The 23,237-nt window shown below is 43.3% G+C and overlaps 1 protein-coding gene across 3 annotated transcripts in view; it reads left to right on the top strand.

Moving 5' to 3' along the window:
- MYOM1 (myomesin 1) overlaps nucleotides 1-23,237 on the top strand; it is a 650,420-nt gene that overhangs the window by 295,179 nt on the left and 332,004 nt on the right. For all 3 annotated transcript variants that reach the window (XM_069219961.1, XM_069219960.1, XM_069219962.1), the window contains 6 exons: nucleotides 10,629-10,785; nucleotides 11,263-11,369; nucleotides 12,991-13,035; nucleotides 15,658-15,794; nucleotides 18,627-18,771; nucleotides 20,588-20,647. In XM_069219961.1, coding sequence (XP_069076062.1) covers nucleotides 10,629-10,785; nucleotides 11,263-11,369; nucleotides 12,991-13,035; nucleotides 15,658-15,794; nucleotides 18,627-18,771; nucleotides 20,588-20,647 — 651 coding nt within the window. The remainder of the gene's footprint in view (nucleotides 1-10,628; nucleotides 10,786-11,262; nucleotides 11,370-12,990; nucleotides 13,036-15,657; nucleotides 15,795-18,626; nucleotides 18,772-20,587; nucleotides 20,648-23,237) is intronic.

Below are 23,237 nucleotides of genomic sequence, written 5' to 3' on the forward strand. Positions count from 1 at the left end.
AGTCATAGTTACTTTCACTAGATACTTTAAGGGACCCATCTTGGTGTACTAAGCATAGAAAAATAAACCAGATCTCTCACATTGACATACATATTAAAAGTTCACTTATTTATACACTGTCTCTTATCTTTGTGCCTCCAAAGCTCACAGCAGGGAGTGTAATGTGAATGCAAATAGGGCCATGCTTTAAAAGTCACATGGTTAGGTTTTAAAACCCAAGGAGACATCATCAAACTAAGCAGCGTTCTAGAATGTGTATCATTGCTGTTTGTCGAAGATGCAGGACTCAGTAAAGAGAGGTGTTTTATTTTCCTAGGCTGCCCGCTCCCTTTAAAACTGGTCACCCACTGATCTTGGTGATGCATGATTGGTGATGTTGGTCCTATACAACTGGACCTCCAAGGGACAGCTAATGGGCTTCAGAACTCATTTCAATTTAGGGGGGTTACAATTTGGGATGCCATGCTCCCTAGCTTTAGGCATCAAGGCATTCAATTAGGTTGGTACTAATCTTTGTGGAGCTTGCAAACACCCAGGATCAGCTCCTTGAGTACCTTGACGGCAACAGTATTGCTGCTGCTAAGTAGAGGTCCTTTGTTCCCACCTGCAGGCTTGCTTCTGATTTACCCCATTATATCTTCACGGTTGCGTTGGTCACTGACTGATTTTGCTGGGTAATGAACTCACAAACTAAAATTAAACTAAAAGGGAATCATAATTTTTTCCCTTCAAATTTTCATCCTCTAATCTATAAATACCAGGGGTCACCAACAAAGCCCCTGCAGCCAAAAGAAGCTGCATTGGTAACTGCTTGGAAGACAGATTGGTGCCACTATACCATTTTCGGCGGTCTTGTCCACTAGATCTAAAAGATGTACTACAGGCACTAACACCTTTCCAGCCGGGTTCACCAGCACAGACTCAATCGGCAACAACTTATAGAAGTCATGCCTCTCATTCCCCAAAACAGATGCACAGCATCTATATCAGGGAACCAACATTGTGTTCACGTCCTCCACTCCCTCAGAGGCAAGTCTTACATTGCATCATTGAATGGGAGATTGTAAGAAGACGAGCAATGCTACATGTCTTTGTCACGTTCATTGTGATGTGTTCAAGTATTAACTAAAACGCGCTCCATGTGAACATATTTCCTCTATGATGCAATGTTTTAGACCCCTGGTCGCGATCTCAAGATGGCAACTTATCTGACAATGTTGAGGATATACGCCCTATCCTTCTTCTAGAAGCCTTCCTTTTCCATTGCAAGACTATCAGTTAAATCCTCATCGAGCAGATGTGCACCTCCAAACTCAAGACCGAAAAAGCCTCTACAAGAATGGACTCAGTAGACTTTTGCTTAGTGTGGATCTCACAATCCTCATTCCACTTCAGGTAATTTCAGGAGATGCAGTGTCAGGAGAGCTGTTTGCTCGAGTCATCTCTTTGTGTATGGAAGAGATGTCATATAGTGGCCAAATTTTCTGATTTAGGACCCCAAAATCTGGATTTTTCTGCTTCATCAAAAAATTCTAGCAAATCTCTTCATATCCCTATACTTCAAGTTTTTTTTGTACCTATAATGTAAAGAAAATGGCTAATGCAGATATGTTAAAAACAGTTGTAGTGTGCTGTCTAGTGCTGTCCCAAACTTATGTTCTCATCCACCTCTGTCTTCTGTGTTCCGGTTTGAACTGAGCACTACGCACCAACCTATTCTTTGTAAGCACTTCATGTTAGATTTGCTCCTGCAATATTTTCTGTAAAGTGCTCCACTCCTCATTTGAACTGACTGTAAAACATCTTATCTTGAAAACTGAAAATGAAAGCATTTCCTAATACACCCGCCTTCTTCAGACAAACATATATGTTCAAATATTAATATGCCAAGCTTGTCTACTTTACTTGTCACCTTCAATGGGCGACTTTCAGCATTTATTTATATAGTCCTAAAATAGTTACTGACTGCTGCCCTTCTTTTTGTTCCTCTGGGTTACAGAGGGTGCCATGTTGCTACATGACAGATTGAGTGGACACTTGGATATGGGACCTGACACTAACACTTACTGATGACGTCTTGGCGCACTGTCTGCTCCATCAGCCGTGCAGCACCACCCGCACACATTCTCTCAAAGAAGCTCTGCTGCTCCCGCCCTTGCCTCAAGGAGTGGTCAGTGTGCTCAGGCCACAACAGCAGACCAACAATATTATCATCATGCTGTCGAGCATGGCGGCACAATATCTCTGCTGCTCCTCCCCTACACCAGTGATCCAAGCATCAAGGGACCACACAGCACTACTTAATCCCAGTCTGATATAGTAAATCTTGTTCCAGGATCTTAATTCTGGCCCAAGACCTAGAGAGACAATTACAAACCGTGCTTTATATTGAACTTCAAATACAGTTTAAGTGCCCTGAAGCTGCCCTAAGCCACTTGCTGAGATATACCAAGCATACAAACAAAACAGGAAATCTTGTGACTCATATTTCATTATGGGTCATTCCCCGTTTGAGAAGTTGAGTATTCATAAGAAATGTTAATAAGCAAAATGTCTACGGTAGTGGGTTGCCTGTTTAGTAAGGTTCAGACTCTCTTGAATCCCCAAGAGCCTCGAGAGTGCAAAAGACACAGGAGATAATGATGGCAGTTATGGGGCCCGTGAAATTGACTTGCCACACTTATTCAATGGTCATGTTCCTCTACAAGAAAGGTCTAATGTTTTAATTATTGGCTCTGATTGCTTAGTTAAAAGTCTGAGATAGGTGGCTCCGTAAGGATTCATCCTATAGCTTGAGGTAACTGCTGATTACAGAGATGGGTCTGACATATTGACTCAGGGCCTGATTTTGATACTGGTAAATGTGGGGCATCCACCAAAAAACAGCTGATGTTCTGCCTGCCCTACATAAAGTGCTAGACATCAGTACACTCTAATTGAAGTGGACAAGACATCCGCTGCTCTTCAGTGATGCCCTGCATCTGCCACACTCTACATCTACGCCAATGCGGCACCTTCAAACTCTTCCAGCCATTTATTAAATGAATTTGCATCCTTGGGCTACTCTATAAGTATGCAATGTACAGCAACATTCAGAACAGCTATACCAGTCAGTCCTGTGTAGATCACTCTGCTGCACTAGTATGTGCAAACCAACCAGATCTGGAGGAAGGACTGAATGAATCAAGCTTGGGCAAATTCAGTTACCCATTATTCACCAGGCATTGTGATAGAGTGATCAATTTCACTCATGTAATGCTAACAATGTTTGAAACTTTAAGACACCCTGACGCTGATCATTTGGATGAACTGAAGGCCCATGTGAAGCTCACTTGTGGAACATTTCTGATGGCTTAAGCCACTAATGAACCTCCTGTGGTGACACTTATGCAACGTACATCGATGTTGGTGATATGCAAGCCGACTACATGAGAAGCATTGCACTGGAAACTGAACACCTACAGAGCAGTGTAGGTATAGATATATTCTGCAAGTGCGTGACCTCACAATGGATTCATGTTACAACTCTTAACAGCCAATGGTATGCAAGTTTCTCATGTCCTCCAAGAAATCCAGGCAGTGTTAAGGTCCATAAAATGCTAAAGGGACAATATAACCAAAATGTTGCAAGTTCACAAGGACACAGAAAGGGGGATTTGTTGAAATTATTTGCATAGAACGTTCACAGATCAGATATTAAAAATAAAATAATAGCCATCAAAGATCATTATAATTAATGAAGTGTCTTTGACATTCTAGGAGATGCTTAACATATCAGGAAACACTGCATAATTTGATCACACCTCACCAAAGAATGGTGCTGTGTCATCCACAAGTTAACTATTCAGTGTAAAGAATTAATGGAATTGTGAACAACAGTGTGAAGGTAACAGTAGCGAACATGATGATTTGAGCAACTACCCCATTGGCACTCTTGACATATGGAATTTTGCTCTTTGTCAGAAGGGGAAATCAATCAACTTTATAGTTAATGAATGGTAGTAGGCCAGTCACTAAAATATGTCCTGGATGGCTGGGAAGTTTTAACCCATACTAGGTACAATGTGACTAAATTTGAAAACAGTGGTTTACCTAAACAGGCAACAGAAAAAATAATCAAGAGATAGGCCATGTCTCCAGCCAGACTCATTTTCTTCATTTTAACATTAGGCTGTCATCCAGAGTGACGTTGTAAAGACAGTTGGGATTGAAGATGACTTTTGCTATGCATATACACCATGTTTTCAAATACATGGTGATTAACCTCACTTTGTGCCAAACTGTGGGTCGTATAAAAATGCTTTCCCATGATGAACCTTTCTCATTGATGTTGATAAAGTCAAAGTGCGATATTTTAAACTGTTTCTCATGCATTAATTTCTGCCTTTATGTTTGTGTGAGGTGAGAAAGACACAGTAACCTTCACATGCTCATTCTAAGGCAGACGAAGGGTTTCTGAAAGCACCATGTATGTTTTCCCATATCCCCCTTTCCAACGAGTTCCTTCATCGCTTTGTAATGTGTGCAATATCAAATCGTAACCGAATGGCCAACAGCTTACTCTAATGGAGAAGTGTACTGCTTTCCACTGAAGCCTGAGTGACACGGGAAATGTAAGGGGCCAATTAGAGCCTTTATTCTCAACATGCAGAATAGTTGGAATCTGAACATTTACAACAAACAGTCCACACAGCTCCCTACACACCCTGTGCTACGGGATGGTGTCAGATCCTTATGAATGGAAAGGATATGCCTCAAAACATTGGGGGCGATACCCCCAAAAATTGCACATGCATTCTTTGCAATTCCGGAATAAATATTTGCAACGATTATGCAAAATTTGAAATAAATCTCTGAGCATTTGCACAAAATGACGTAAAGGTGGGATGCTCTGTAGCTATTTCTTATTCATAAATATATTTCCATTATGCATGTCCAAGGCCATAATGCATTTGCTTCCAGCCACACCAAGCACAACACCAGATCAGATTTCTATAGTAAGATCATCACAGGTGCTAACAGAGAAAGAACATATTCAGCACCACACTCTGGACTGGCACTATCTCATCCGACCTAAAACTGGTTAAATAACAGGAGTGGCTTGCGGCATGTTTAGGGGCAGGGCAGCGCATGGCGGGAGGGGAGGCGGAGAAAAATAATTAATTTAATAAAATAAAAAAACACTTACCTCTTTACTGCCGCCAACCACTGTGCCACTCCTCTTCCTTCACTGGAGCCCCAGGCACAGGCTCCCGGCCTGCCCTGTGGCCAATATGAACGCTGCTGTCATGCAGCGTTCAGATTGGTCGGAGTGCTAAGCCAGGATGCTCCCAGACAGAGTGGAAGCCTGTGCCTGCTCTCTCAAACCTGGCAACACAGTGCCAGGTTAGAGAGAGCCTAGTGCACATGAGTGTTTTGCCGGCCCGAGACGGCCAGGCAAACATACATGAGCACTGGGGGGTAGTGCTATGCACTCCCCCTCAGTCCCTGTCATTGCCTGTGGCCCTGCCCCTTTTACAAGAAAACAATAATACACATAGTTTATTATTGTTTTCTTGTAAAAGTTTTGCAGCTGCTTAGAGGAGCCGCGCCTGTTAAATAATCTCGGTGCTCGAAAAATACAACCTTGTCCTGGATGTGGTGTGCTGGTCAGTTAATTCTCTGTCACCCATCTCCCTTTCATAAGTGTTTGTGAAGGAAAATTGCCATTGCACTTTCAAGCCTGAAAAACCCACCACTCTCTTCTCTAGACTAATCAAATAGACTGTAGCCCTCAAAGCAGCACACACTGGTTATCAGATGACTTGAAGCTCACCTACGAAGGCAGCCGATTCCTTTTAATCTTCTTTGACACTCAAAAGTCTTTGAAACTGTTACATGGAGCAGATTCACCACTATATGTACAAGACCCCTGCCACATTTTTTATTTTTGCCCTAATGGTTTTTGTAATGCCTACATGGAACATTTTAGGTCCTACAGTCCTAGCTATATCCCAAGGTGGCACTGACTGACCACTGACAAACATACTGCCTGTACAATGGTGCCTCTTATAAACCTTACTTATAACCTCATTAAAACAGGGAAAATGTACCTTGATGTTATCAACTACCTTTGCATATCATCTACCATCTTGAAGGTCATCTAGCCATCTCCAGCAATGCAAAGTACCTGCTATTTTCGTTAATCTAAGTATTCAAAGACTATGTAAAATGAAAGCCCACGCACCTTGGTATTAGCTGAGTCTCCTTCCTATGAGCAAAGCACCCTCTACAAGGCGAAAATTCATATACTCGGACATTTACATGGACATGCTCCCTGGCCTACTAGAAACTATATTAATCTAGTTAAAGCTGTTCACCATGCTGCTACTTTAGGAAAGTACCCTCTTTCTTGGCATGGTTACACCCTTTTTCTCCCTGATGTCAGTGTGTATGACTGTGTTCACTGGGATAGCAGGACCCCAGTAATTATGCCTTCTCTCCCTAAACTCTGTATTTCATCTCACAATTATCATACTGGTGCCCCCATGTAAGCCCCTAGTATATGGTACCCAGGGTATTGGGGTTCCAGGGGATCCCTATGGGCTGCAGCAGTTATTTTGCCACCCGTAGGGAGCCCATGCAAAGGGTTCTGCAGGCATGCACCCGATTTCACTGCAGGTCACTGCACCAGGTCACTATACATCCCCCCTATGGCAGGCCCTCTCAGCCCAGAGAGTAGGGTGCAAGTACCTGTGTGAGGGCACCCCTGCACTAGCAGAGGTGCCCCCACAAACTCCAGATCCATTGTCCTAGACCTTGTGAGTGCGGGACGCCATGTTACACGTGTAATGGACGTAGTTTACTACCTTAGAGGACCCCCACATTGCTCCTACAGCCTTCTGAGGTTTTCCAGACACCCAAGCTGCTGCCACCTCACAGACAGGTGTATGCCCTCCTGTTGCTTGAGCAGCTTAAGCCCAGGAAGGCAGAACAAAGGATTTCCTTTGGGAGAGGGGTGTTACACCCTCTCCCTTTGCAAAATAGATGTTACTGGACTTCGGAGGGTTACCCTCCCCAAACCACTGGTATGCTTTGCAGGGCACATTTGTGCCTTCCATGCATAAACCAGTCTACACTGGTACAGGGACCTCCAGTCCCTGCTCTGGCGTGAAACTCAACAGTGGAAAGGGGAGTGATCACTCCCCTGTCCATCACCACCCCAGGGGTGGTGCCCAGAGCTCCCCCAGAGGGTCCCTGGGTTTTGCCATCTTGGAACTCTGGGAGCATCTGAGTGGCCAGATCAGGTAGGTTACGTCAGAGCCCCCTCCTGATATGTGGTCACCCAGCTAGGTGACCAATCCCCCTTTCAGGGCTATTTAGGGTCTCTCTTTTGGGTGGTTCCTTAGATTCGGCTTGCAAGATTCCAGCAGGATTCCTCTGCAATCTCCGCTTGAACTTCTGACCATAGAAACTGCATCTGGACTCTCCAGGACCCAACAATCTGCAACAAAGACGAATACTTCACCTGCAACATTGTTTCCACGGCTCCTTCCAGCTTCTGCAATATTTCCCCGGTCGTGCATCCTCTGAGGACAGCTCATCTTCAGTGTGCACAGGAAATAAGAAGGAAACTCCCTTGGAGAGAAGGAGTCATTCCTCTGCATCTGCAGGCACCAACAGCAATGACGACCAGCTGCGTGGATCCCCTCTCCAGCTGAGCTGTGTGGATCCTGCATCACAGGTGGTAATCAAAAGTGGTCCTGACAGTCCTCTCTACCAGCTGTCCAGGGTGGGTGGAGGTAAGCCCTTGCCTTCCCACGCAGGACAGTGCCCCCATGCACCACGTCTTTTGCAGCTACCAAGACTTGTTGGCACTTCTTCCAAGGGGTCTTCAGGCATCGTGTAGCTCAAGCCCCCAGCACTCCTTCCTGTAACGCACAGCTCCCTGAGTGGCTCTCCTGCAGTGTGGGACTCTTTTTCGTAGGGCTGTGTGGGCTCCATTTGCAACTTGTGTCCCCATCCTATGTGACTCATGTGAGTGCTGCCTGTGCTTCTGTGGGCTCTCTGTGATGCTTAGGGCCCCCTGTGACTCCTCCTCCTGGGTTGAGTCCTCCTGGGCCCTGCTGGATGCCGACAGCACCGCTTTCCACCAACCGTGAGTTTTGCCTGTGCCAAGGCTTGTTGGTGGAATCCGAACACACAAATCTGACTGCAATCTTCCTTCTGGCGCAGGACATCACCTGCATCCTCCACAAACTCAACTCCAGCTGCAGTGCTGGCTTTCCTTCCTCGCCGTCGACCAACTCCTGCGTCCTCAGCTTGGTGGGTAGGGGCTCCTGCTCCCAGTGGACTCTGCTGTGTCTTCTGGACTTGGTCTCATCTTTCCACAGGTCTTCCTCTTCAGGAATCCACTGTTGGTTTGTTTCAGTTGCCTCTGGGTTTTGCAATTCTCTTCCTTTCTTCTAGGTGGGTGTTTTGGGGAAATTCTAGTGATTTACTCCTGCTCTCCTTGTCGCTGGGTGGTGTTGTGGTACTTACCTTTGTGCTTTCATGGTACCCCCAGTCCCCCTCTACACACTTCACTTACCTAGGTCGGGGTCCAACTCTCGCATTCCATTTTCTTAGTATATGGTTTGTGCTTCCTCAGGGCCACTATTCTCTATTGTATTTTACACCGTTTGCTAACTATTCTAATGCCGATTTCTGACAACTAGTGTATATATCTGTGCATAACTTACCTCCTAAGGAAGTATTGCCTCTGTAGTATTTTTGGTGCTGTGTTACCATATTAAAGTGCCTTTATTTTTGTAACACTGAGTGTATTCTTTCATGTGTGTAAGTGCTGTGTGACTACAGTGGTATTGCATGAGCATTGAATGTCTTCTAGCTAAGCCTTGGCTGCTCATCCACAGCTACCTCTAGAGAGCCTGCCTACACTACACTAATAGGGGATACCTGGACCAGGTATCAGGTGTAAGTACCTTAGGTACCCACCACACACCAGGCCAGCTACTATACACAGTGCATGCTTTATCACTTCACTCACACCCTCTGAGAATTCAATGGCACCCCTGTCCAACTCTAGTTGAAAAAAACATGTCTTTTTCTGGCCATTTCAGCATAACCTGCTGGGCCAACCTAACATAACCAGAGGTTTCCAAAGCAACGCTCGTAAAAATAAGAGGAAAGTCCTTTCCTAATGCTGCCTACGTGTGGAACAGTCTCCCCTTTTCGATGGCTGGCTTCTTCCTTCCTGACCTTCAGGAAAGAACTCAGAACCCTTATCTTCCCCTGTCTCTTCTCCCTCTCCCACCATCCCCGCTCACCACTCTCTCATATTCTATTTTCGTAAATGGCACTTTTCTTAAAATTTCACTTTCTTCGAGCTTCTGCATGTACTTTTTAACTCAGAGATGTTGGAACATATTATTTGCTCTTTGTAAACTACTCCTAACCTTGATCTAACTTTGCACTTTATAATTCCTTCAATAAAACAAAATTAAAAAATAAGACACACACTCATCTTGGATTTCCTGAGACAAGTTTATGTAACTCCCGTTCGTATGGCTGTTTCTTATGTTCTCCGTATACACACAACTTCTGTCACCAGCAGGGCTGCCACCACTGTCCCTTTACCGCATAATATTAGGCTGGTCAGTGCGTATACATGAGTCAGTTCCTTACCAGGTTCCTGCCTATTCATTCGTGCATGCAATTTTATGCCGCTCAGACAGCCCCTTGAAAATGATAATATGCAGTCTTTCATTGTGAATTCTATGTTGTCATAGATTTTGTAGTATGTGCATACTAGCCTTTTTAGAAATAAACTTTTCTATGATCCAGTAGCCTCGCCTACCCTCAACCTGCGCCTTTTCTCCTGTGCTAGCTCTTGTGAATGGGTACCAATATCCTCTATTATGGCAAAAACAGCCTTTTGTGTTCATCAAATATGCTCACCTGGTTCCCCAATTATAACTCTCTCTGACTGCAAGAGAAAAGCGAAACCAGCATTAGATAGTCAGAGAAGAATGCTCGATAATTTCCACTTGGCAAAATGATCTACATATAGTCAACATTTTAAATGGGCTTAAAAAAATCACCATCTCTATGGCAGATCTGTGACTGGTGGTAAACGAGTGATTTTTGTGGTTAGAACAGTTCAGTTGCCGTTCGACGAAGTAACTAGCAGATTGGGGCAATCTAATTGTAGTGCAGCTGACTGTGGACTATGTAAGGAAGTGTTAGACTCGTTAACTCATATAGTGCGAGCAATCTCACTGATTGGATAATGAGATGAAGGATGTAATTCATAATCCAATCATCGGGTTTAGCATGAAATGTGCTGTTTAAAGATGTGCTGTATTGTTTTTTGTAACTATTTGGGAAGGGTGGGGGGGGGGAGGGGGTGTTGTGATAAACTGATTGCAATTTTGAAAAATGTTTTGTTTAAATACTAATAATAATTAGGATTGTGCAATATAATGTTTTTACATATAACTTTTCATAGAAATCAATATGTGGTTTGTATCGTAACCAAATCAAACGTAGAATAAAATTAAGTGAAACTTTCACATCACGTGAAGGAACACTTTGGAAAGACAATACAGATGAAAACATTAATTCCTAGTCTTTTTTGGTTCTCCCAGGTACTAAAGAGATTGTGGTGGAAGTTGACGATGATGGAATAATTTCTCTGAACTTTGAATGCGATAAACTCGGCCCAGATTCCAAGTTCATATGGTCCAAAAACTATGATGAAATCGACGACTCCTCTCGTTTATCCATTGAGACCAAAGGTGGCAGGTAATGTTCAAGTAACAATAATTTTCTAATGTTTTAGCTAAACATTAGCGGGGTCTCTCTCTTTCATCATAGAAAGATGTGTGGAATCCCCGTTACAGATACTTATACAAACTCGAGGAGCTGGACGATATATGTATAATTTATCACAGGACATTTTGGGGGTTATGTACAGTTTGATCGACGAGGAACATCGGGGAAACATTGGCTGATGTCCTATATGCCCTTTTTAGGGTGTATACCTGGCAATACACTTTAAATAGGACATAAAGGGCCCATGGGTATGCTCCGTAGGGTAGATGGAAAGCCTGAAATACTTAGCAAATGTTCTTCATTCACCAAACTATATGACATCCTAATTTGTTTAGTATTCTAAATAGCTTTTCGACCTATGGATTTGCGTAAGTAGTAACTTAAGAAGTCTATATAGCTGTGTCCTGCATGATAATCACGTTTTAATTAGTGTTTCTCCATCCCTAGGACAAAGATAATCTTCAAAGATCCTTCTGAGGAAGATTTGGGCATTTACTCCTGCGTTGTAACTGGGACCGATGGTGTTTCCTCCAGCTACACACTAGATGAAGATGGTAAATTTGAATTATTTCAATATAATTTTTGGTTATTGTGAAACTGTGACCTAGATAGATTTCATTTTTGCACCATTCACTTACCAGCTCAGAGTTTACTAGTGCGGCTAGCTCTAGCGCAAAGCTAATTAGCAATGTAAAAATGGGCTTATGTGTATATCTTACTCATGATGATTCAAAAAAGCTGTTTGGAAATCAAATGGAAGTGGCAAGTGATGTATATCTCTTTGCTGAGACCTGCTTGTGCCACAAGGTTTGATGATTTGCCCAACCTGTCCACTTCACATACCATACCTATAGTGTGTGACACAACCAGCAAATTATAATTGCAAACATTATTCGTAAAAGCAGAGGTTAGAAGAGCAACCACCTGGAGCCCACAAAATCCAGGAAGACAGACCGGCTGTTTCATACAGCCATCTATGACAGAATGCTCTCCCATAGTAAAACGTATTTAGCTTTCCATTTGTCAAGTATTGTTGATATGCTACAGTATTTTGACACTACCTTTAGGAAGGGCAAGGCAAAGCACTAAAAACAGTGAAAGATGTAGGGTAGGCTGGTGATGTCAGTCACCCTAAATGAGGTGGAGGTTTTGAAACTCCTCCTCAAGGACCAGGTGCAGCTCACTCTTGTAGATGCCAGCCAGGCTTTGGTCCATGCTCAGTCCTCACAAGGCTAACAGAAAATGTACAATACCAGTGGCTCAACAATTTGTTCATTTCTGATAATTCCACCTTCTTCCCTGGCATACCATTGTTTCTCATGTCTCAATCCTGATTTTTCATCATCTTGCCAATGTCCCTGACAATGGGTTCTGCAGTTCTGCTGTGAGACTGCACAACTATTACACCAACACCCTAAGGCCCATATTTATACTTTTTGACGCAAACCAGCGCCTGCGCTGGCTTACGTCAAAAAAGTTACCACCGGCTAACGCCATTCCTACGCGCCATGCGGGCGCCTTATTTAAGGATTGACGTTAGCCGGCACTGCAGGCTGGTCAGAGTAAAAAACAATTACTCAAACCAGGCAGCGGGGGTTGGGCATAGGGGAAAATGGGGGTTGTGCGTCAAAAAATGGTGCAAGTCAGGTTTGAGGCAAAAATCATGGCTCAAACCGGACTTGCGCCATTTTGTGACGCACAACCCCCATTGAAATGACTCCTGCCTTAGCAAAGACAGGAGTCATGCCCCCTTGCCCAATGGCCATGTCCAGGGGACTTCGGTCATTTTTTAAGGCACGCCCCCTCCTGTGCATCAAAATGACGCAGGAGTATAAATAAGGCGCACCGGCCTTAAAGTAATTTTTTGGGCAGGAACGCCTACCTTGCATTTCATTAACGCAAGGCGGTTTCTCGCATCCAAAAAATGACGCACACGGAGGATTTTTGACGTCCATGGGGTCGGGCGTCAAAGTATAAATATGGTGCACAGTTTGCGCCAAATGTGCGTCAAACTTTTTGACACATATTCGGTGCAAACGGAGTATAAATATGCCCCTAAATATCTTCATATGACCTGTTCTTTTGGCCCTCCCTTGTATTGCTGCCTTTCCAAAGTGCTCTTTAACCAATATCGACGTAATTTTTAATTAAGATCTTGTGTTTTTTTCATTTTAGAGCTAAGACGCCTGCTCCAGCTGAGCCATGACCACAAATTCCCAAGTAGGTTCAAAAATATTCTTCAGTGTGATGTGGCAGGTTAATGATGTGGGGGTTTCGAGTGATGACATGCTATCAGCAAGAGTACAACTTTCTTGTGCTGCCTGTTTGACAACCCAATTTAGACCTATAGCCCTGAATATGACGTCCAGTCTTTTATAGTTGATTTAGGTTTTGAAATGTGTCAATTACGGACTGATATGTTATGTTGCCACACTAAGATAGTGTAAACTGAAAGTTGTCAAAAGTAACCAAATCTGAATCTATGACCATTTCAGGAAATGTTCAGCAGCTCTAAAGCATATTCTTGGTTAAAATGATTAGATCTCAAAAGTTGCCTGACCAAACTATTCTCACCCACTAGCCATGGTGGTTTGTACAACATGTTGGTAATAGATTGGTGTCAGACTGCTCTTTGGTTCTTAATTTTCTGAGTTTGTTCAGTACTTAAAGCCACAAGCTTAGCACAGTTAAAACGTAAGTAGCCTGTGATGTCACAGATATCAAACATAAACTTCCATAACATTATGATTCAGAGTCAATAGATTTCTGATTCTGGATGCCCATCGGTCCTGATCTCCATGAGGAACCAGGCCCAAAAGACGTGCGTGATACAAAGCCAGCCATTATGACTGACTTCATCCAGTCTCTGCTTCTACCAATGAAAATGCAATGGATATGGCTGAGAAAGCTATTTGCCCACCTAAACTCAACTTAGGTGCATAAATGCCATGATTTAATGTTGCAAAGTCAGATTTGTCTTTCACAAAATGCAAGTTTCCACTCATAAATCTATTGTTTACTTTTTCAATCAATCAATCAGGCACTTGTGAAGCGTGGCTTATCACCCATAGGGCCTCAAGGCACTGTTTCAGGTATGCTGCTTACTCGAGGAGCCAGGTCTTGAGATCCTTCCTGAACTACTTAATTTTTTTAATTCATTGGGACGTTTTATTAAGCTCTGTGTGCCTGCTTTCAGTCTCTTCTGAGTGCCTTACAAATATATGAAGGAGTACAAGATCATGGCAGAGAGTTGTAGTCCAGATAGGTGTGTGGTTAATTATCACTGGATCTATGTTGTTTTCAGTTAAAAGAAAGCAGTACCAGCTCAGTTTACAAAGGTTTCCAGAATTAGTTATAGTTGGGTTTGTATCTCGAGTTCGAGTTAGAGGCATTCCAGAATCAAGGTACTTCTAAGCCCTTGGAACTTCCTCCCTGCTTTATTCTCTTCAGTGTTTGTTGAGTGTTTTGATGAGTGGATATTGAGGAGATATTGAGTGGATATTGAGCTGGGGGTTCTATTTGGGGCACAGTGAATTGCAACACACTAGGCCAGTGACACCGTACAGAGGGTCTTGCATGATAGCGTCAAAAGGGAGTCAGTGGACTACCTCAACAGTGGATCTTGTATGGTTCTCCTCGCGGGAGTTTAGACAAATTCTCTATCGCACTTAGGTATGATATAAAATCACTACGGTGTAGTATTATGCAGCAGTAAATCTGCTTTCAAGGGCAAGGAGTGGGTGTTCCAGAGAACACTCACAAATGTGTGAATTTGTGGGTATTCACAAACACTGTTACTTTCTGGCCCTGGCTAGACGCAGTTAGATATTTACTCATGTCAAGGGCATGAGTAATCCTTATCAATGGAGGGAATAGAGAAGGAATATCTCGCAAATTGTGGGGATGTGGGGAAACGGGTTACTTAACAAAAAAGTATTTCCTCTGTGGCGAAATATAAAACAAATAGCATTTGTAAATGCACTTTTGCTAAGCGAGTGCACACCTGTAATGCTTATGATGCTAGTTCCTAAAATCTGCCTAGTTTGCACAGACTTCCCCCATTTTTTATTTCTAAAACAGTTTCTCACTGTTCCAGTACCACTCCCACTGGTTTTCTTGCGAACCCAAATTCCCGCCCTCGACAAATGCCTGTATTAACACAGATGACGACCTCAACATTTCCACGTATGCGGTCCACCTCGGCACTGCAGACTACAGCAAATTAATCTTGAGAAAGCTGCAGGCCTGCGTGCCATTAAGGGGTGAAATACGTGCTTGATGGCCTGTTTGTAATGCTCCAAAGTTTTGTCTGAATTACAAATAAAAATTGTGCTTATAAACATTTGTAAGAATTAAGATGAATAATGTAATTTACTGTTAACTCTAATGAACAATATTGACCCTTGTCCAGATTGTTTATTCACAGAATAACCTACAGTCACTGGCTACTTTATGCCTCTTTACACTGTTATATTTTTATCTTTTGGAATTAGCGGAGTAGCCCATATATAGGGTTAGTCTTGTGCTAACAAAAATTACAGCCCTGTCCAATAGACATAGGCCCTGGGGTTCTCGCCTTCTCCCTTTACCCAACTGCACATTCAACAAAGAGTGTAAACATGTCTCCATCTGGGGTTGACTGCCAGGAGAGTCATCGTATCTGAATTTCAGAGTATCATAAATGTAACGATTAAAAGGATGCAGTTTGCAGGTGTGCTTCATTTGTGACGTACACGAACTTGCAATCAGGGTTAAAGTAAAAGGTTCTAAAAATAGTCAAAGATAAAAACGGAAAATAGATTAAAAATAAACGAGAAGAATCATAACATTTTCTTTTTACAGTTATCCCTCTGAAGTCTGAATTAGCTGTTGAAATTCGGGAGAAGGGGCAGGTTCGGTTCTGGATGCAGGCTGAGACGCTCTCTTCCAAAGGAAACTGCAACTATGTGTTTAATGACAAGGAAATTGTCCAAGGAGAGGTAGGTATTCTAACTACCTTTTGACTGCACAGCTGTGACTCAAAAGGCTCTAACTTGTGTGTTCTGGCAACCATTCTCTTATCAAATATGTTTCCCTAAAAAACAACTTGCAAAAAAACGACACTGCTTGCCCGATTCACACAGGTTTTTCTATTACATACTCTTGTGGTACTCTTGACTTACATCGGGAAATTCAGTAGTAAGCCAGAGTACTACAAGAATACGTTGTAGCAAAATATTTGTGAGTCAGGCTCCACATATTGAACGCAGAAGGCCCGGTTCAGTTATTGAAAGCCATATCTGTAGAGGAAGGTGCAGAACTTGACCAACTAGTCATCAAGGGAGACACTTGATTTTATTTAACTGTAAATGAAGTCAAGAAGACAGAGAATTTTAGGTCCTCTGACATCTCTAGTATTATGCAATTGGAGATGCAAATAGAGCACCACCACAATGTAGTGAGAACATCCAAAATTAGTTTCCTGGGGGTCCCTTCTGTTCTAGAATTTTAGGATTTGAAAATTGGTATATGACACCTTCTTACATTTAAGTCACCCAAGGAGGGTTCTATCAGTACAGTTGAGTTGTGGATGTTAAATAGGATGATTATAGGTGGTGCTTAAAGAGGGGTGTTTGGTGCAGGCAAATTTATTGCGAACTTAGAGAACTAGGACAATTGGTTCATCATTTGGCTGTCCAGAGAGACTAAGGGGGTCATTCTGACCCTGACGGCGGCGGAGGCCGCCCGCCAGAGTTCCCCCCTCCGAAATACCGCTCCGCGGTCGAAAGACCGCAGAGGGTATTCTAAGTTTTTCCCTGGGCTGGCGGGCGGTCGCCAAAAGACCGCCCGCCAGCCCAGGGAAAAACTCCCTTCCCACGAGGATGCCGGCTCGTAATCGAGCCGGCGGAGTGGGAAGGTGCGACGGGTGCTGTTGCACCCGTCGTGTATTTCACTGTCTGCCAAGCAGACAGTGAAATACTTGTAGGGGCCCTCTTACGGGGGCCCCTGCAGTGCCCATGCCAGTGGTATGGGCACTGCAGGGGCCCCCAGGGGCCCCGCGACCCCCCCTACCGCCATCCGGTTCCCGGCGGGCGGACCGCCGGGAACTGGATGGCGGTAGGGGGGGTCGGAATCCCCTCGGCGGCGCAGCTAGCTGCGCCGCCTTGGAGGATTCCAAAGGGCGGCGGTACACTGGCGGGAGACCGCCAGTGTTGCCAGTCCGACCGCGGCTTTACCGCCGCGGTCGGAATGCCCTTGGGAGCACCGCCGGCCTGTCGGCGGTGCTCCCGCGGTCCTCCAACCCGGCGGTCATTGACGGCGGTTGGAATGACCCCCTAACTCTTTGTGTAAAACAAGAGAATCCATATCTTTCCTGACTAGGTCCAAGCCACCCTGAAACAATGCAAATATCATCCGAAATATCGGTGGGACTGCTGCCTGCTCTGAAAAAATGTTTGTGGCCACATTCACAAAGTGGAAGTGGTCCCTTGGGGACCCCTTCCTATTTGCGAATGGGTTAACGCTAATTTGAAATTGGTGTTAACTGGGATTGTTATGCGACTGAGTTCATGGTCACAAAACAAACATACAAACCACTACAACTCGCAATTAGGAATGGCATGCCCCTTCCTAGATGTGACTTGCAAACCTATTTTACGATTCAGTAAATAGATTATCGAATTGTAAAATGGCATTTGTACATACCAAAATGCTCTTTTTTGTGCGCAAACGTGCGCACAGAAAAAAGCTTTGTACATCTGGTCCGAGATGAAATTTATGGAGTTTCATACATTCAAATAGCGGTTACCTAATTACAATTCACTGAGAATCGCAATTAGATATTCGCTATTCAAAATAATTGTGCATCTGGCCCAAGGAGAGAGAGTGTTACAAACACAGTGAGTAAAAGACTGCCCCATACACAAAAACTAAGGGGCATTTTAAGAAAAGTGGTACTGCATGTAGTGCAGCACCACTTTCCTTGCGCCCCTTAGCGCCCCCCTACCGCCATCATGTGTGCGCTGTATCAAAGATACAGCGCACCATGGCGCAGGGTAGGGGGCAATAGCTTAATTTTTATTGACGCTATTGATGTACTCTGCAGGGGTAGTGCCAAACTATTGGCGCTACCCCTGCAGAGTACATAGAGGCCCATTATAAATTATGGAAGCCCCTTTTTAATGCCTGCTTTGAGCAGGCATTAAAAGTGCCGTAAAAAAGAATGCAAGGAAATCTTGAATTTCCTTGTCCCATTTTTTCGACCCCCCCCTAACGGGGGAACACCTCCTTTACATACATTAAGCCTGGCTACATTAGCGTAAAAAAAGATGACGCTAATGTTGCGCAAGGTGGGGTTAGGGGCTTATAACTATGCCCCTAAGTCTATGATAAAACAGTTACAGAAACAAACTTCATCAAATACCGTGAAAGAAAAATTATGCAACTACAGCTGAAGAATGACACCACAGATAAAGTGGGAGAACGAGTAAGCTATAAAGAGAGAAGTGAAAGTAAAAGTTAAAGAATGAACAGTGACCAGACGGAAACAATCCCAATGTTTCTAATCAATGTTTTTTACCTTTCTTGACTATCTGTAAAATCGATTTCCCTTCACTTTTTTCTATCAAATAAAACATATATACAGTCTCTATGATTTCTCAACTACTCTTCGAGTGTGTACAGTCCTGACGTGGTTTTGCTGGTGGAAAACTCCAAGCCTTTAGTTGAAACATAAAATGTGTACACTGCTCACTCACTACTCAGTTTTCGTATGTGTGCATGCATGCATGTTTGTACGGTTCATTAATCATATTTGTTTTACTTTCTCAAAGAAATACAAGATGCATATAGATCATAACACGGGTATTGTTGAGATGTTTATGGACACACTGGAGGATGAGGATGAAGGCACCTACACCTTCCAACTCCAAGATGGAAAAGCGAAGAACCAATCAAGTTTAGTGCTTATTGGGGATGGTGAGTTAACCGCTTGATTAGTTTCAACTAATAAAACTGACAGCAGAGCCAAATGCTCCACAAAACACCCACCTAGCTGGAGGGGCATTCACATGTTGATGTATTCCTGTTTCTAAAAGTTAGAGCTTGTATTGTGATGGTCAGAGTGACCAGTTTAAGTACATCAAAACTGTTATCAACATGGTTTTTATATTGGGTTTTTAGAGTCGTCTGTTTCTGCTAGACATCTGATCAAGGGTTGATTGTTTGATTGTACTGATAAGGGAAGCTTTCTTGTGAACTTGCTCAGAGTCTGGCAATTACAGCCTTGCTGAACTTGAAGGAATGCCCTCGTCTTCATGCTATAGTAGCTAACCATTTGAGACATTTTTTTTAGATGGTCTGAGCTTATTGTCTTCTAACCAAAGCCAGCTCCATCTCTACCATGTAACAGTTTGGCAATGTAGCTCTGTCTGTCTGAGGTTACAATGTACCGACACTCATTCATCTAACTGCAAGGGGATCAACCACACATTCCCCAGACCAGAGATGCTGTTGACTCCACCATCATTGTGTTATGGTTTCATTGTTAAATACCCTGTTTCACTGTAGTCCTTTAATTCTCAGTTAGCACCTGTTTGTAATATCTCCCTTTGTTTTTTCATTAGCTTTGTTGTTGTGCTTCCCAGACCAAAGCATGGTCATCCTAATGTATGCAATATATGTTACTCAATAAAATCTTTCTTACACGTTCATCGGCTAGACAGACTGCTAGACAGAACTTAATCTGGCAGTGCAGTCCAGCAAGCCCTCTGGACAGATTTACTAAGATTGTGCACTGCTGTAAAGTTATGCAAAGTGCTGCAATGCAGTACAAAGTCTAAAAATAGTATTTACTTTTCAGTGCAAAATGTATTTTAGTCTGGAAGGGTGCTTTTTTCATGACACACATTGCACTTTACGCTACTGTGCCCCAGTTAGTATCAAAGTGGCATTAGATAGCAGTTACTCGGTTATTACAGAACAAGCACCCTTGGTTTTTGACACAATGCCCAGTCTACTAAGATTGTGAAACCGAGCTTTGCATAAAAAATTCTCTCTCCTTGAAGCCAGTGTAAAGTTGGAAAAATGTTTTTATTTCTTCTAACATTCCACACATTGCATGTGTGCTGCACAGTACAGCACACATCCAATGTGGACAATGTTTTCGAAATTCTTTAGGTGTAGGATTTTGTAGTGGAAGGCTATACTACCAATACAAAACCTATTCACACACCTTTGCACATTGGTATGAGGGTGTGCATGTGGCAACAAGCAGCCTGTTTGTGCAACAGTGCAGGGAATAAATGCAGCAGGAGGCAATTTGTAGTATATATGTCTCTATCTCTGTGCTGCTGTCTTCCCCTTGTGTATCGCATCACAGGAACTGTGGTTGTTGCGCCTTGTTGTGCTGTAATTTATTATATATGCCCCTCCATGTTTTCACTGTGCAGTGAGTGCCTCAGACGGATGATTTTCTCACATGTCCATGCTGACGATGCCCCACATGTTGGCACTGCATAACAGTACAGTAGAGGCATCATCACAACATGTGTGATGCTGTGTGATGCTTCAGGACAGAATGATGCAGAACCTGGCAGTTCAGTGTGGGAGAAAAATATGCATAAAGTATTCCCTTTGCCATTGTACAGGAATACAAGGACATCTTAAACACCATCAATTATCTACACTGACCATAAGGCATGGATTTGTGTGAATGGCATCTGTTACACGAAATACATACTTAATTGCACAATAGATGAATATTGAATATTCATATGTTTTTCTTGTTTTGCAGTGTTTAAGACGTTGCAGAAAGAAGCAAGTTTCCAGAGGCAAGAATGGTTCAGGAAACAAGGTATTGCCTTTTGGTTACATCAATTTTTTATGTCACTACAGAGAAAATCTATGTTTTAGGGTAAAAACATTGGTAACATTTGAAACGTTGGGTATATTTCATCCTCATTGTCATACTTAAATTTTACTTTTTTAACATTTTGCCCCAGTAGTTTAGAAAATGCTACTACAAAAGTCAAACAAAATCAACATACAGCAAACAACTGCGGCAAGGTTTTGCCCAGACCAAATAGAACTGGTATATAAATAAAAGTGAGTAAAATGGTAGAGGAAAACATGTTTCCCTGTATAAAATCTACAACTAGCACAAATCTAGAATCCAGACATTTGAAGCAAAGCAAATGACTTTAAAACCTGTTAAAAAAGTAAGCCTTGGCAGGTTCTCACTATGACATTGCCTTTTATGGTACACACAGTGAAACATGTTAGGGGATTCAAATGTTTGACTAGCAGACTATTGTTTGTTTCATATCTCAATTCCATAGTGTATCTAAGGAACACTATTGTAAGAGGCAATTTGGAATATATAGGTGCCTTAAAGACAGATTGTTTCATTACAACAATGAAAGTCACTACAACAGGACCGCTGTGGCAATCTTATCCTCTTAGTCATATTTTTGTAGAGCTCTAATAAATCAGTTGAATCTTTTCAAATACTGGCCAACTTTCAAACCGTGAAGCCACACACACAGTTTCTCTGGTTCTTGGTATTCATACCTCATACATCTTGGAAGGAACTGTTAGATCTGTCAGACTTGCGGTGATCTTTCCACAAACCTATTGCCTGTTTACCTCCTCCTGCTGACCAGTGCTAAACTGCATGTGCTTCTCTCCTAAAACATGGTAAAATTGGTTCATCCACAATTGCGATATTTAATTTATCTGTAATTCCCTAGTAGAGAGCACTACCTGTGCCCAGGCCCTGTAAAGTTAATGCTAGTAGTGGGACTGTAGCACTGATTGTGCCACCCACACAAGTAGCCATTTAAACATGTCTCAAGCCTGCCACTGCAGGGCCTGTGTGTGCAGTGTTTCTGCCATGTTGACTTAGCATTTAAAATCTCTTGCCAAACCTTAAACTCCCCCTTTATTACATATAATACATATAAGTCACCCCTGATGTAGTCCCTATGGCAGTGTGCTGTGCAAGTAAAAGGTGGGACATGCACCTTTAAGTTTTGCATGTCCTGGTAGTGAAAAAAACCTACATTTGCTTCACCCACACAAGTAGCCATTTAAACATGTCTCAGGCCTGCCACTGCAGGGCCTGTGTGTGCTGTGTTTCCGCCATGTTGACTTAGCATTTAAAATCTCTTGCAAAGCCTTAAACTCCCCTTTTATTACATATAATGCATATAAGTCACCCCTGAGGTAGTCCCTAGGGCAGTGTGCTGTGCAAGTAAAAGGTAGGACATGCACCTTTACATTTGCATGTCCTGGTAGTGAAAAACACCTACACTTGCTTTTCACTACTCTGAGGCCCACTCCTCTCATAGGTTAACAATGGGAATTCCACATTACACTTTTAAGCTGCAATTCCCGATTGAGAAGGAATAGTTCTGTTGTGTTTCATATCTTTGGAATGGTAATGATAAATCCTCTTTGCTGATAAAGTTGGATTTAACATTACTATTTTAAAAATGCCAGTTTTAAAAAGTTGGTAGTGCTCTGCTCTTAATGCTTGGTGTGCCTATAACCTTTCTCCAATACACATCTGGGGTAGGTGACAGCTTGACTTGTGCTTTCCCTCTAGACAGCCACACACAAACGAAGTGTAGGTGTGTCTGAGTGCCCCTCTGCATCCTGATGGCTCATTCCTGGCAGTAAGAGAGGGAGGAGCTGACACACATGAAAGGGCAGTGCCCTGTCCCACACAAAGGGCTGATTACCCCCGTAGCAGGTCTGGAGCGAGAGCTAGGATTAAAGGTCCTCTGTTCACTTGAAAGACCCTTCTTTGGAGTCACCCCCACTTCAAAGGCTCAACTGGGTGTAAGTACTGGGTCTGTGACCCCACCAAAGCAGACACTTCTGGACCTTTAAAGAACCTCTGTCTGAAGGACTGCTGTGCTGCTACAGGGACTGTCATGCTGCTTGACTGCTGATCTGGAAGAACTGCTTTTTTGCTGTGCTGCCCTGCAGCCTGTTGCTCTCTGACCCTGCTGCAGGAGAGCTGGACTCTCTCTGGAACCTAAATGATCCATAAGGACTTGTCAGCTTGCTTCCTGTTGTTTGAGACTCAGGGATATCAAAGTCTCATCACCTGCTCCTGGCCCACTGGAGTTGGACCCAGGTACATGCTTCAGTCGAACCGATACATCTCCTATCTGCTGAAAGCAGAACCGATGCATGGTCCCTTTTGCGGGAGCAGGATCAGCGCATCACACTCAAAACCAGGTCTTCATCTAAAGAAACAGCGCATCAGCATCACCGCTGCTGCAGTGTAGGAAGATCAACACATCCCCTCGACTACGTGGAAAGAGGATACACAGTACTGGCGCATTGTGTATTAAACCAACGCTTCTTGGTTCCGGGAATCGCCTTCGGAAGCGACGCATCATAACTGCGTGAAGAAAAATCAACACATCACTTCG

This window comes from Pleurodeles waltl, chromosome 2_2, assembly GCF_031143425.1.
Source record: "Pleurodeles waltl isolate 20211129_DDA chromosome 2_2, aPleWal1.hap1.20221129, whole genome shotgun sequence".
Classification (NCBI taxonomy): domain Eukaryota; kingdom Metazoa; phylum Chordata; class Amphibia; order Caudata; family Salamandridae; genus Pleurodeles; species Pleurodeles waltl.